This window comes from Phoxinus phoxinus, assembly GCF_949152265.1.
Source record: "Phoxinus phoxinus genome assembly, chromosome: 1".
Taxonomy (NCBI): Eukaryota; Metazoa; Chordata; class Actinopteri; order Cypriniformes; family Leuciscidae; genus Phoxinus; species Phoxinus phoxinus.
The window spans coordinates 28,907,973-28,923,109 of record NC_136876.1 but is presented as its reverse complement, the minus strand read 5'-3'; the positions used below and the strand labels follow the sequence as shown (position 1 = coordinate 28,923,109).

At 38.1% G+C, this 15,137-nt stretch overlaps 3 protein-coding genes across 4 annotated transcripts; 2 read left to right on the top strand and 1 right to left on the bottom strand.

Moving 5' to 3' along the window:
* Positions 1–57: 57 nt before the first annotated feature.
* On the bottom strand, positions 58–4,234 carry cd2bp2 (CD2 (cytoplasmic tail) binding protein 2). The gene is made up of 8 exons (XM_079587737.1): positions 4,042–4,234; positions 3,233–3,323; positions 2,580–2,655; positions 2,304–2,436; positions 1,870–2,027; positions 1,216–1,789; positions 867–952; positions 58–527 (listed from the first exon to the last, which is right to left on the bottom strand). Exons 3-8 carry the CDS (start codon positions 2,652–2,654, stop codon positions 417–419), a joined length of 1,137 nt encoding a protein of 378 aa, XP_079443863.1. The 5' UTR covers position 2,655; positions 3,233–3,323; positions 4,042–4,234; the 3' UTR covers positions 58–416.
* pheta2 (PH domain containing endocytic trafficking adaptor 2) lies at positions 3,340–7,378 on the top strand. Of its 2 annotated transcripts, XM_079587871.1 has the most exons (5): positions 3,340–3,902; positions 3,982–4,027; positions 4,409–4,518; positions 5,382–5,685; positions 5,787–7,312. In XM_079587871.1, the coding sequence occupies exons 3-5, from the start codon at positions 4,438–4,440 to the stop codon at positions 6,248–6,250; spliced, it is 849 nt and encodes a 282-aa protein (XP_079443997.1). In that variant the 5' UTR covers positions 3,340–3,902; positions 3,982–4,027; positions 4,409–4,437; the 3' UTR covers positions 6,251–7,312. The 2 variants fall into 2 exon arrangements, with proteins under 2 accessions (XP_079443997.1, XP_079443996.1); XM_079587870.1 differs by having other exon boundaries at positions 3,355–4,027; positions 5,787–7,378.
* A 2,021-nt stretch (positions 7,379–9,399) lies between these two features.
* Positions 9,400–13,385, top strand: mylpfa (myosin light chain, phosphorylatable, fast skeletal muscle a). Its single transcript, XM_079607766.1, has 7 exons — positions 9,400–9,783; positions 10,613–10,711; positions 11,947–12,022; positions 12,107–12,211; positions 12,305–12,383; positions 12,473–12,521; positions 13,008–13,385. The coding sequence occupies exons 1-7, from the start codon at positions 9,781–9,783 to the stop codon at positions 13,110–13,112; spliced, it is 516 nt and encodes a 171-aa protein (XP_079463892.1). The 5' UTR covers positions 9,400–9,780; the 3' UTR covers positions 13,113–13,385.
* The last annotated feature ends 1,752 nt before the right edge of the window (positions 13,386–15,137 follow it).

Sequence of the window (15,137 nt, the reverse complement as noted above, 5' to 3'; positions counted from 1 at the left end):
GAGAAATGCAACCAATAGCGATGCCATAAACAGTCGCCTTTGTCCCGATGTAAACTTAAAAGCTTTCGTTGGTTTATGTAGAGTACCACACTATGTATTGAATCTCGTGCACTACAAAATAGCGGCGCCTTGTAAAAAAAAATTAGACATTAAAAATCAAATAAACGTGCTATTACAAAAGTGCATGTGTCATGATAGCTATATACTATTATATTAACCAGAACATTAGGTTGGATCCAGCCAGAAAAAAAGTCTTTATTTTAAAACACATCATGTATCAAACACAGGTGCACATACTAGTGTATGTGTGTACATAAGACAAACACAATTACTGAAGAGTAAACTATTTTTCAGAGAAGCCCTCTCAGAAGGGAAGAAGAAATCAAATAAAATCAGTAACATGACTCATGGAAAAATCATGTGTAAAGTTCAAAGTCTATTCTCTTTGAGTTGTAGAATGGGGCGCCTCCTTGGTCAATCTTTCTGCAGTATACTCCATCCTTGAAGTAGCCCTCATCCACCCAGTCCTGGAATAAAAGATAGAGCAATATATAATACGCTTGTTCATAATACAGTATAATTTCACACAAAAAAGTGTCTGTCTTTAATATAAATCAAAATCATTGTGACATTGTAACAAATGTAGGTAATACTAAATATTTCTCAATGGTCATGTAATTTTTTGCCAACACTCTGCCTGACTACAACTCGCTGGTCACGTCATTGGTTAAGCCAATGTCTGATGCTCTAAAAAACAGAGCAATATTGCATCTGCCACAGTTTTTACATTTTAATAGCAAATTTAACATAGAAATAAAGGAAAATGAGTTGAACAAAATTGTGCTAGTTCAGGTGTGTTTGCTTACCTGCATCTGTTGGCTGCTGAAGGGCCCATAGAGCTCAGAGTTTTCCTCATTGACCCATTTGTACTCCCACATGACCTCATCACTCACTGGAGAGAAACATTGCTATTACTGAGGGATTAGCCATGAATCAAATAATTATGAAGAGTGACAATAAAATTACAAACATGTTTAAAATGTACAGTTTCACTGATGTTGGATCAAGTTCATTTGTTTGCATCGAAACTAGATTGGATTATTTGTGACCACGACAAAAAAGATGTGACGACAACTACTACAAACACAGGTTCATTTAAGATTTATCGAATTACACCAAAAGAAAACAAAATAACATTCTTGTCCAATCACTGACCTATGCTGTTGTCTTTATCCTCGTCTTTTTCTGCACCGTGCCTATCATCAAACTCATCAGCGAACATGTCTAGCTCTTCTTCTTCCTCTTTTTTATCCTCAAGCGTTTTGGCTGGCTTCCCTTGAGTCAACCCCTTCAGCTTGTAGGCCAGTTTTTCATACGTCTGCTGATAAATTTCAAACTCTCCAATCCCGACCAGTCTATCTGCCAACGCTGTCAGTTTGTCTAGTTTATCAGCGTCTCTGTTCAAAGTCTCTTTTTTTTCCTCCTCTCCTCCTCTCAGTTTCCCTTTCTTCTTCTGTCCTCCAAGACCGCCAAGTCTTCTCAGAGCAGCAGCCACTGTTTCTCCAGGAAGCAGCAGCTGAATGATGGCTTCTGTGAGTTGATAATGGCTGTATGTAGCCAGAGGGTCTTCTGCTGGCACTTTCTCCTCCTCTACCTCCTCTTCCTCACTGTCTTTCTGCTGCGCCTCTCGTTTTATCTCTTCCTCTGCTTCATCTTCATCACCAACCCTTCTCTTACGCTTTGCTGCAAGGCCTTTCTTCTTTTTCACAGGTTGCTCTTTTATCTTAACCTGTGTGAGAAAAACATTGGAACTTTGAGCTTAAGCTTTGATTCCCAATTATTTATCAGAATTTATTTAATAATATGTACCCAGTCAATATTGTCCAGCCAGTTGTCCCTGATATCTTCCTCTTTGTTGACAAAATAGTTTCCCTCTGAATCAAAATAACCCTCCTGCATTTCCTCATCAAGGTTAAAAGGGGTGATGCGTACCCCCTCATCATAGTCAATGGTTGCCATTTCCTGACCTGTAAACACAAAGAATGTGAAAGACAAATATTAAGTACCGGTACTATTAATCATAACTAAAATACAAGCAACCTTGAGCTTCAAAAAACTGCCATTTGTCAACCTTTTGCTCCATTCATTACATAAAAATTGTTCATGTATACATGTTCACATCCCAGAGCCTTATAAATAATTTAAAAGGAAGGCATTACAAAGGTCAACAGGAAAGAGATAAACCATTCTGGAATGCACTTAATTTATTTAATAATCTGCATGAGAACAAATTATTCACAGACCTTCCACATCATCATTGGCAAGGATGTCATATTTGCTGATGTTTTCTCCATCCCCTCCTTCATCTTCCTCATCACTGTCCAATGAGTGTTTCTCCTTAAATCTGGATCCTGGGCCACTTACATCAACAACAATCTGTAAAAAGACATTGGATAAACCCGAAAAGAGCATGGGCATTCACAATATTTTACAATCCCTTTAATCAGCATAACAACGTGCATGGAAATAACAGGACATAAAATATACAGGAAATATAAAGAGTTATATATGAGGCCAACCTTTTTCTTTGGAACAACTTCTTCCAAAGTAATCTCCCCATCTCCATCCTCAAAGGTAACTTTCCTTTTAGACATGCTAAAAGAGGCATAAGACACTACATCAGACAACATTGTGTGTTTGGTGTGTGTGTGTGTGTGTACACGTCTAGTATACACGGTACATATTGTATATTCTTAACAGGATGCTGGGACTTTATAACAGATTGAATGAATGAAACCAGTACATATTGTTTAATTTGTAAAAGCCAATAAAAGACACTTCATAGACAACCAAGCTTACTGCAGTTGGCTAGAAGACACTTAATTGCGCTCCAACAAATAAACTAACGTTACATCTAACTAGATGTGTATTAAGTATAGGCCTAATTCTTTAATATCTACAAAACGTTACACAAACGTGTATGGGATGCATTGGATTGGTGAACCAGTGGGAATATTGCAAACTTAAATTTAATTGTTTAAAATGTTCAACACAGCGGAGCAATGCTTGAGCTAATGCTGCGAGCGTCCGTTCGGAGCGTGTGTCAGTTAGCTAACGTGTTCAAAAGTCATATAAAATTAACTTTAACTTGACTTAGACACACGCTTAACGGACTGGTCAGCTATAAACCAATGCTAATAAAGTGTAAAACACACGTTGGAATAATAGTTACCTGGATGTTATTCTCCCCGCTGCGCCATTCAAGCAAAACTAAAACCGGAACAACGTCATTCGTGTGATTCTGGTCGAATCTCTATCGCCACCTACAGGAGAACCGGTTGAACGACGTTCATTGCGATTAATTCACTTCTGTGTGACCTCACGTCCATTACTTGATATGCTTGTATTTTTTTTACAACAATAACCTCTTGATTTACGTTTCCAAATGAGCTATTATTCTTCTGTTATTTTCAAACGAGAATCTGAGCATTTGGCTTGTATGCTTTGTGGGAACATTTCACTCTTTGGAAACACAAAAATATGATGCGTCTCTAACTAAATACAGGAAAAGTGCATTTGAGATGCAGAACAGCAGCGACTGTGTGCAAAAGCCACTTCTATCCAAAGGCACAGTTCTGACATAATCTATCTAGTACATATTTAATGAGAGCCTAAATTAGAAACATAGCTACGCAGTATCTGTTTTTATTATTTATTCATAATTATTTATTTACTTCCCCTATTATTTGCACATCATTAATATTTGTTGTGGATGTGAAAGCGCACATGCCACTGCAGTTTCACTAGTCTAAAGAGAATAGGGCATCGTCTTTTGTTACCAGGAAGTGGGTCGCGTTATTTATATTTCAACACTTAGAAGACCGGCGCGAGAGCGCGCGCTGGTAATACGAAACTTAAATAATAATATTGGTCTTTGCCAGGATTGAGGCGGTTGGCCTAAAGTTATGTTTTTCCACTAAGGTCGTATGGATACCCTCGATAAATCAACGGAAAGGCATTGACAGAAGTAAGTTGGTGCACCTGACAAATATTGAGGTGGTCTGTCACAGTTCAGTTCACAATTCCTTTTCACCGTTTGTTTCCTTGTTTATCCTTTTACAAAGCGTATTGATGTTTTAAAATGGATACATAATATTTACGTGGCAGTGCTTTGACTCCGTGTGAACCGGATAGACAGGTTGATCACGTATGATATAGCCTATAATGCTTACTCATGATTAGATGTGCACGTTTCCTTTTTCTAAAAAAAATTAAATAAAATAGCTATTTATTTATTTTTAATTTTAATCTTATTCTGTTGAAAAGAATGACGATAGGCAACTCGATTTGTCCATGGGCTGTAATTTCTTTTGCTGACTGTAAAGCTCGCTCCCTGTGCTCACGCTAGGACACGGCTGAACGCCAGGTGGCGTTGTAATGAAGATCCATGAGAAGATTCTAACCCATTACCTGTCCTGCACTTCACCTGTAGAGAAGGAGGGTTACCTCTACAAAAAGGTAAGGACCTGGATTTGTCAGTTTAACTTACCCAGATATTATTACATTAACCTAGAATGCTAATTTGAAACAGCTGACTCTATCTAAACCGTAAAATGCTAAATATATTTTTTAACCCGTAAAATGCACTGGTGAGTGCTGTATACTTTATCAAAGTGTTGGGATTGAAACTGCCTAGGTTGTCGGATTTCTTTACTATGTGGGTGCTTGGGAAAGCGAACAACATTATATCTAACACATCTAATCAGAAGTTACCTTCAGGATCCTTGTATAGATTCCCTTTAGCAAAAACAGATTTAAATTTCCATTTGTTCTATGTGGTATTTCCCTGCTCAATTCAAATAGAAAAAAGGTGCATGTTTAGGTTATTGTACATTTGAAATATTTATTAATGTTTATGGCGTTTTGTATGCGCTTGTACTCCACTGCTGTAAAACACATTGCCCCCAAGGGTGACAATAAATGGTTAGAGTAAAAACGATGATGGCAAGCAGGACTATATGAGTTGATAAGGAAATAGTTATTGTAAATTATCTCCAATAATAACATTGTTTAAATGACAATGTTTCTGATCAGACTCAAAATAAACCACCTCACTATCTAGATGGTACTACTGGAGAAACAAGGCTGTTACACTTATAATTTATAGACACTTATTAAAAGCATGCCATTGGTCTATTTCTTAATTAGTGACACTAAGAAGTCTACCAGTCTTCTGTGCATTACATACATTTTTCACATCTCCAGCGTTTCTCTGTTCTGTTCACTCTAGAATCATTTTCTTTCTCTTTAAACAAGTCGTAATTGAAATGACTTCCTGGTCCTACCTGTGTTTGAACTTTAACCACATTTCTTTTCCACAGAGAGAGAGGAACACCACTTACCTGCGCCGCTGGTTTGTGTTGAAGGGGAATCTGTTGTTTTATCAGGAGCGTCCAGGCGATCGTAACCTGTTGGGTGTGATTGTTCTGGAGGGCTGCATGGTGCAGGCATGTGAGACGGACGGTCAGTTCTGTTTCTCTTTGGTGTTCACCGGACCAGGCCTCCGCACTTATAGACTAGCCGCTGATGATCATAACAGCCAGGAGAGCTGGATCGGCGCTCTGTTCTGCGCTAGCCACATCTACCTTTCTATGATTGTCAGAGACCTGGAGAGACGTTACCAAGGTGTGTTTATGTGCTTGCATGCGTTTTGTGTGGCTGTATGTATTAGCTTGAATGCAATCATCTTGTCTAAATTACATTTGTTTATGCTCTCAATAAAACAGAAGCTAGAAGAGACAAAGGCATTTGTGATTCAATCCAGACCTCAGAAGTGACTTCTACACCCAATAAGATAATGGCTTCCTGGAATACAGGACAACCCTATTTCGTACATGGGACTTCCATAGTGCCCAGAGATGGGCGAAGCTACAGCGCTAGTTCAGCAGCACCTCCATCTATGCCGAACAGACCCATCAGCTACAGTCTTCATGCCCCTCCTATTCAATTAAAAACTACCAGTAAGAGATCTCCAAAGCTCTGGCCCAAGAGAAATGCCCACGTCACTCCCTTAAATGGTCCGGCACCATCTTACGGGGAGTGGCCAGTTGTGGGCTTTGATCCTTTGGAAGAATTTAGTAAACTGCATGAGTACTATGGAAATGAGATTAAGCAACTAAGAGCTGACTGGCTGAAGAAGAAGCGTGAGGAAGTGGGATACATTGAGGAGGACCTCATTGATCTTGGCTAGAGTGCCCTCTGTTGGTTTGTACAGGTGCATATTCATATGCATGTGGTTAGGTTGTCATCAAAATAGTAAATCATTTTCTAAAGCAATGGATTCATTAATGTATTAAGGATTCATGAAATGTATTACTGAAGAATTGTATGAAGGTATGTAGATTAGCTCTGCATGACTTTTCTCATTTCCTCTCTGTGGTCAGCCTATACGTCTCTGCCCCCATCTCAGCCTAGTTCCTTGTTGCTTCAACTGTCATAAAACAGACCCAAACCACAAGTAGTTTCACACCCAGCATTTATGTGCGGACATAACTGCAAAAAATCATATTGCATTCAAAGCAATTCAAATACTGCCAAATGAGGTCAGATGGCATGCATGTTTAGTGAAGGGATTGAGGATTTGCTTTATTTAAGATTACATGTTAGTTGTAGAGTTCTATAACAATGATTAATATTTAAATTGTTGTTACATCTTCTAAATTATGTACTGGGGGAGCCCGGTAATTGAAAAATGTAAAACTGAAAATACTGAAAATGTACGTTCAGTAAAATGAAAGTAATTGTATCGTGTATGTTAATAGGTCAGGATTCGTACTCAATGTTCATCTTTTATTTGACAGAAGGATGTAAATTAACTTATGTGATTTTCTAAAGAATAAGTGACTGTTAAGTTCTGCCTTACAAAACCTGTTTCACTCAGTTCAGGAGGTTTCACAAACAAACTGAAATACGGTACACGCCCTGTCTGCTCTTCCTTTTTCTCATCACCTCAATTCTCTGGGGATATAGATGTGCCTCTTTTTTTTTAGTTTACTTTACACATTTGGAACAGTCAACACATTATGTAATAGAAGTCATTTTAGATGCATTTTATTGTATAAACGTTTGATATATTCACAGTTTCTATGAACTGCATCCACAACACATTGTCTTAAATTAATATAGATCCATTTTGTTATAATATTTATTTTATGATAATTATGATAATGATAATTTGTTGACAGATTAATTTGATGCAATGTTTTTAGTATTAATCCTCTGATGTACATTATAATAAATTCTGTAAAGATCTGTTTTAACATTTTGAGTGTATTTTTAACACTGCATATTTCACAGCAGCATTAAGGATTTTTTTTAAATCAGTGGTTGTTTGGTTTGAGTGTTAATATAATTTTTTTAACTATATATATATTTACACACATATATACATATATCGAATTGTCAACATGTGGGGAAATGTTTTAGTATGGCGAGTAGATGTAATACAAAAATTCAGTATAGGCAGATATTGTGGTTAGTGTAATGATTAATAAAATCACAACAGGTTATGAAGATTTATGGAGATTCTGTAGCATACATCAGAGCTCTAAGAACAGAAACAAAATGACCAACGCCTTCAGTGTTGGATGCAACATGAAGATCCTCCTTTCAACCATAACCTCTGCACATTGCAGACCTGAGGTATGCCTAACCCCTATAGCGATGGTGCGGCCTTTTTCACCTCATCCGGATTCCAGTCATCTCTGTCATGATAAACAGCTTTGAAGAAACATATCAGATCACGTTACACATAACTCGTACTGTACGTATAGACATGTACACTTTGACAGGCTATAAACAAAAAAACAAAGATGAGTAAAACAGTGGCCTACAGGCCAGCCTATGAAGATACTAAATCACAGATGTGTACAACCATATCATTCATGAAGCGAACATACTTAACAGGCCTAAACTGAAGACCTAAATCATTCTACTGTGAAATAAAATACCTCAAATCAAGGTCCACACATCATCTGACCAAGAACCCCCCCCCCCCCCCCTCTCTCTCTCTCTCTCTCTCGCTCTCTCTCTTTCTCTCTCTCTCTCTCTCTCACACACACACACACACTTTGAAAGCTGTTCCACCATATATAGTTATATGAGGGATGTGTTAATATAGCATAGGCTATACATATCTAATTTGAGAACTTGTCTTGTCTAATCATTAAGCTGCATCAATGATTCAATTATTAGTTATCAATGTTACCTTAAATTTAAAAGTCATTACCAATACAACATGCATATACACAATCCAATAAATTGACACACAATATATATATATATATATATATATATATATATATATATATATATATATATATATATATATATATATATAGTTATTTACAGGAAATGCAATACTATATCACTATATGTATGTATTTCTTTTTCAAGATCATTATTAATGAACAATATTGTAATTTTTAATAATTTTTTTATAATTATATGTAATAATTTAATGCACAAATGCACTACTTGCATGACTTTCTGATTTTAAAACAAATTCACTTCATAAAAATGCTGCATAAATAACTACAGCTGAGCTATTCTATTAAAGATTTCTGAAATAGAACAATGAAAGATCTAGGCAATATCTAGATACGGGAACACAAGTAAAGGACAGACTCACAAGATATCAAATTAATCTAAAAGGGGAAAGGAACGCACAACAAACGGTGGAGTTATCAGAAGAGGTCGAGGAAATGACTGATGGATTAAACAGAGAAGAAAAGGCAAGCACAAGAAGCAGACAAGTTTGTTGTGCTATTTTGGTCGCTCTCAGCTGTCCATTGCCCCCGCTTTCCCAAAAGAACCTGTTTTAAGCCTCTCTTCATGTGTCCCCTACCAACCCCACTGAACTGCATTGTGCTGATCATCTCAGACTAAAAGAAAAGAGGATAATTATGTGCCCATTCACAGAGCAGATTCCCATTTGCCACCACCAATTGCACCTCAAAGTGACTGTAGAGTGGCCAAGAGAGGTCAAAGAGCGCCAAGGAGAGAGAGAGAGTGCTGAATATAGGCATGGCCATGTGGCAGGGTGAGGCAGGGGGACATGGGCCCAAATCTTACGGCACCACTATACTAGGAAAGGCATTAAAACCCTATTTTCAATTAGGGCTGACTTGGAAAGAGCCGATGGGATGGGTTATGATTTGACGCCAGAACTGCCTCTTATAAATCAGATGGGGGCGTGTACACAAGTTTATCATTGGCTCAAAAAATCTCTGGATTTAAATCAGTCAGTATATTATTACAACCTCCCAATATTGATCTGCCACTAATCTAAATATAGCGGTGGGAGTTGTGTCCTCAGTGTCTATGGTTACAGCTCATTCATTTCAAACTGAGTTATGTGATTGTGCGAAGCTCAAACAGTCCCTTACGTCTCCATGTCCTTATTAGTCTACGTGAGACACGCAGACTGCTGCCATTAGTATCAGATTCATCCCATTCCAAGACTCCAATAGCTATTTCTAAGGACTGTAAGATGATAGTGCATCCCACCCTGTGTTCCTTCATCACTTTCCCCCTACCTCATCTCTCTCCCCTTTCATAGTTTCCCTCTTTCTCTCTGCTGTTTCCCAAGCCACACTTAAGGTTGGATCTATAATTAGCAAGGGGCCTTCGGCAGTATATAAGGCTCGAGGGAGCAGGACTCTACAGGACTCGGCTTCAGTCTTCACTTTTTGAGCTTCTTAGACTTCACACCGTCCCAGCATGGTGAGTAACCAGTACCTTAGCTGTTACCTGGCCACACCATTTAGGTGGACACATAGGAACCAAGGACCTAAAGCCTCACTCTCAGCAGGGTCACGTGGAGGAGAGCTCGCGTTTTGAATCGGCGTCTGGGTCTTGGATAATTGAACTGTGGACAATATCTTTAACAGGATGTGATAAATTGGGCACTTTTTCTGAACCTGCGTTACTGGAACCAGGAAGTTAATGCTTAAGCTGCAAAACTAAGTGGTTTTGCTTTCACTTCCCATAATATGCAGTTTTTTTGTAATTTATTAAGTTAAGTTATTGAGTGGACAAATATTGTATGTTTGTATATAGTAAGTTGTAAGTTTCAGCATTGTTTCAGAAATCATAATGCTAATGTAAAGGTACTTTGGATCAAATTCAATACACAATCCAATCCAACAGTTTCCAGTAGCTGACTATGATGCCCTTGAAGCTACAAAAATACTGAATAGGGTCAATAAGGTCAATAATCATTGTAAACTTATGCAAACTTATGCAACTCATGCAAAGATATTTTTTTGGATGTAGGCTATATCACTCATATAAATCTGTTTCATTAGTATGTAGCTTTTCATACTGTTTTATTATCAATAAATGTGTTAAAATTTCTTATGATTGAGAGTCTGGTGTCTCTATAAGCTCTGTGTGGCACTGCTATGTGAGTGTCTCATTTTCTGATTTTCTAATTATGTTGATATGGATTCTTGTCAAAAATTAGCACTATACATGTATTCTATTTGCATGCACTACTGTGTTAAACGTTAACAACTTTATTATTATTATATATTTTATTTTGCATATGTAGGCACCCAAGAAGGCTAAGAGGAGGGGAGGTGGTGGAGGAGAGGGTTCCTCCAATGTCTTCTCCATGTTTGAGCAGAGCCAAATTCAGGAGTACAAGGAGGTAAATATTTTTTCAGATCTTCTTGTCAATACAACAATCACGCTAATTCAACCATGTCAAATACATTGGTACTTAACAAACATCATATTTTGAGATCATTATATCTCAAATATATATTAATATATATCGTTTTAGAAGTTGCAATCTTTCACTTTATTGTGGATTATCAAAGTCGAATGAGTTTGATGGGGGTAAATGTTAGCATATATCAGTTCATATATCAATGCAATAAATGACCACTGTGATTTGTCACAGAGGTTGCTTTAGAACTGGCCTTTTAATGCTAATATCATCGAAGGCTAACCCCTACTAAGAGAAAGGTCGAACTGTATCTATATTAAGGCTTGTATAGTTGAGGAACTGGACAGAGTCAACAGAACGTCTTAATCTAGCCTTCCTTTCCACTGCCCTCCCATCTGTCAGAGTCTGTTCTGATACCTGAAGATCACCGTGCATGCCAGAGAGACAGACAGAAAGAAAAGAATATGAAATATTAGACAAGATAAAAGAGAATAAGATGGAATGGATACAAGATAAAGTGATAAATAAAAAGATAAAGATAAGTGGATAAAAGTAGTAAATAACAGCCTCTATCTTGGACTCAAAGGAAAGTGTGAGTAAAAAAAACCCTATTGTTAATCAGGTTCATGTTTTAGGGCGCTTGAAGTGGTGCAAGAAAAGAAAAACAGAAAGTGGCCCCAAAAATTACATATAAATCAAGCACAAAATAAAAACCTGGAGAAAATTGTATATTTATCAGTAGTTGTCTCTAGTTATGGTTTTCAAACATGATTTAGCATGATTATCTCCAACACTTATGTGAGCACATGCTAAAAGGGTGAGGTGACTGGAATTAGCGTCAGGCTAGTGTGCGAGGGAGCTAAGTAAGGATGTGAAATTAGTAAGTGATACAGCCTTCTCAAGTTCCTCTTCAGGAATGTCTGACATTACAGTTGGGATTGACTTAACACGTCTCCCAGATGGAAAGAAGGATCAGTGAGGGTCTCTGTGGGGGCCGGGTGGAAGCAGCAGCTGCCGTTAAGTATTCAAGCCCCTTCTTGAGTTTCACGTGATTCAGAAGGACATTTTACTACTGTCAGGCAAATAAGAAAGCCTGCAAGGGGAAGATTTCCAGATACGACTCATTAGTCATTGGTTTGCAACTGTCAGCAGCCTCATTTCAGACCTACTCCTGTAACAATGTTCTTCTCTTTTTTTCTGTCCTGCACACATAGGCTTTCACAATCATTGACCAGAACAGGGACGGTATCATCAGCAAAGACGACCTTAGGGACGTGTTGGCCTCAATGGGTGCGTTTATGATTTGTGTCAGTTGTGCGTACTTTGCAAATACATCCATATATCTGTGCTGACCGTCCTCATCTCTCTCTATAGGTCAGCTGAACGTGAAGAATGAGGAGTTGGAGGCTATGATCAAGGAAGCCAGCGGCCCAATCAACTTCACCGTTTTCCTCACCATGTTTGGAGAGAAGCTGAAGGGTATGCAAAAGTCCCTTTTTCTGTCCATTTGCCTTTGGTTTTCCAATCATTGTATATTCAGTCAGTATAATTCCCTCTCTGTTTCTCTGAAAGGTGCTGACCCCGAAGACGTCATTGTGTCTGCCTTCAAGGTGCTGGACCCAGAGGCCACTGGCACCATCAAGAAGGAATTGTGAGTCTATATTCACTGGCATTTTATTCCCATGCAGAAAAAAAAGAAAGATTGCATATCTGACTGCTACTCTTTCTCTTTCGTTCCAGCCTCGAGGAGCTTCTGACCACTCAGTGCGACAGGTTCACTGCAGAGGAGGTGAGATCAGATGTTGCTCATCTTTAGGAGTTTAAAGTCGGCATGAAAAGAGAATCTACCCTATTTTCTAAATGCAGGTTATCTTATTGTAAATGATTCATCCATGTATGTTTTATTTTTGTTAAACGTTCTTTTTTAACTTAATTAAATGATCATTTTTAATCAAAACATAATTTTCTCTGATGACATATGCAGGACTTCAGATCTGCCAAATCCCATCCTACATTTTTTTTCTTTTTTGACAATCCGTTTCGTTCAGATGTAAAGGAAATCCGTCACAATATAGAAAACAGATCTGTCGCTAGAAAATAAAGAGATGAACGCGTTTCTCTCTCTGCTTTACTCTCCCAGGCTGTTTTTGTCCTCCTTCTCTTTGTGTTTCTTCAGTTTCATCTGGACTTTAATCTATTTTCCTAGATTAGTTAGAGTCTCTAAAAGCATTTTAATGTTTGTTTAATCCTAAATTTGTTGTTCTTCCTCCTTTAGATGAAGAATCTGTTTGCCGCCTTCCCCCCAGATGTGGCTGGCAATGTTGACTACAAGAACATCTGCTACGTCATCACACACGGAGAGGAGAAGGAAGAGGAGTAAACTGCTGTGGAGACAAGACAGAAAATAAAGAGATGAACGCGTTTCTCTCTCTGCTTTACTCTCCCAGGCTGTACTTTGTCCTCCTTCTCTTTGTGTTTCATCCTCCCTTTCTATCATCTTCGTTACTTTCAAGCACTTACTCACTCCATCTCTCCAAAGACTTGTCTCGCTGAGACAGAATTGGGAGGGTGGAGAGGCTCATGACCACAGTGTCTGTCAAGTGGGGACATGGGATTGTTTTCAATAAAATTAACATCATTTCTATATCTCTCACATACTCTCTTTCTCTCTGTTTCTCACTCATTACCCATGACCACCTCTCTTTCATTACAATCAAGCATGTATGCATGCATTTTATGCTGCTGTCTGGAGGGTTGAAATGAAGGCATCTATAGCTTTGGGCTGAAAAACCTCTCTAGATAGATGTGGAAGAAGCAAGATGGAGTGATCTTGCTCTATAATAGAGGAACCAATCATCATTCTCGTTTCTTCCCCTGATGGTTGACTAAAAAGAAAGAGAAAATGAGGGTTTTGTACCGAGAGAGTTGGGCCTCCTAAAAGCGATGCCAAGCTTGTCACAGAGGGAGTGAGAGAGACAGACCATCCAAGGAAGAGAGGAGAGAGGGGATTGAAAGAAAACATATCCTCTTCACTCCCCCTCTCCCCTCCTCTTCACTATTTCTCTATCCATGTTTTTTTTTTTTTAATCTACCCTTTTGCTTTCTGCATCTGGGCCTGCTTTGCTCTGTCAGAAACTCTTCTGTAACCAATAAAAGACACAAACTGTGAATAAAACATCTTTTTGTACTGCTATGTCTGCTGGCTGTGTGTGATAGGTGGGAAGAAACTAGACGAGTCTGTTTGTAATTACAGAGCATAAAGATGATACTGTGAGATAGGGAAAGCTGCATACGACTGCAGGATAATGATGCAGTAAATCTCAAGGGTGACCAGCATAATGTGACCAGCGCTACCTGGTGGACAATGATAGTCCTACAACGGCAATGATAACAGAGGAGCTGCTATATGCCACATTCGCCTCCACATAAATTGAAAGGTTTTAAATGTTTTAAGCATTAATTGCCTGTTTTCTAATTATTAAAACAGCAATGAGCAGAAAACACATCTTGCTGAAGTGCACTGGCTTTGGTTTAAAACTGTGAAAGTCCAATTTAACATTTAATCCATAATAACAAAACTAAACGTCGAGGTGATGCATGTATGGAAGAGTTCACCCAATAAAGATTTTCTTTTGCATTCTCTCAGAGCATATTTATTTATTTGTTATGAGTGTAAAAATCGGGACATTGCACAGGCATAGGACAATAGGGCCGTTCAATTCCTCACTGTTTTTGATTCTTTGTTTTATAATTAAAGAAAGACCGAATAAACTTGTTCACCTCATCTCATCGTGACCACAGTACGGTAGGCCTATATAAAGATAATAGAAAGTATAGGCTTCTCATTAAGAAGCTTTACTTCAAAATATGAAGATATAATTATTTCTATAACTCTGATTGAACAGCTAGAAAAAAATATATGACTTTATATCTTACATATATTTAAGACAAACATTATTTGTCAAACTTTGTTTTCAACATCTGACCTTTGAACTTTTTTCGGGTGGTGTCATTTATAACTGACTGTCCTATTATGGTAAATTATTTGTGGCAAACTTCACACACATTCAAATGTATTTTCACTATCTGAAATGCAGTGAAAAGGTCTTAGGATTTCAAACAACATTAAAAAGCTTTAGTAACATTTTATTTCATCTTGTGCTACTGTATTTCATTTGGAACTCACATGTGAGGCAATGCAGAGCCGTGGGTGGAGAGTGAAGTCCAGCTCGCCATCTCTGAATGTAATTTGGTCGTAACTAGAATATCCGGCGACCACTCCCTAACCTTACCCATAACTCAACCCATGACCTCCAGAGAGGTGGAGCTGTGTGTCATTTGGCTCTGCAGTGGACAATGTCTTGATTGTAATCAATGATTGTAGCGCTAGTAAAAAAAAATCAAC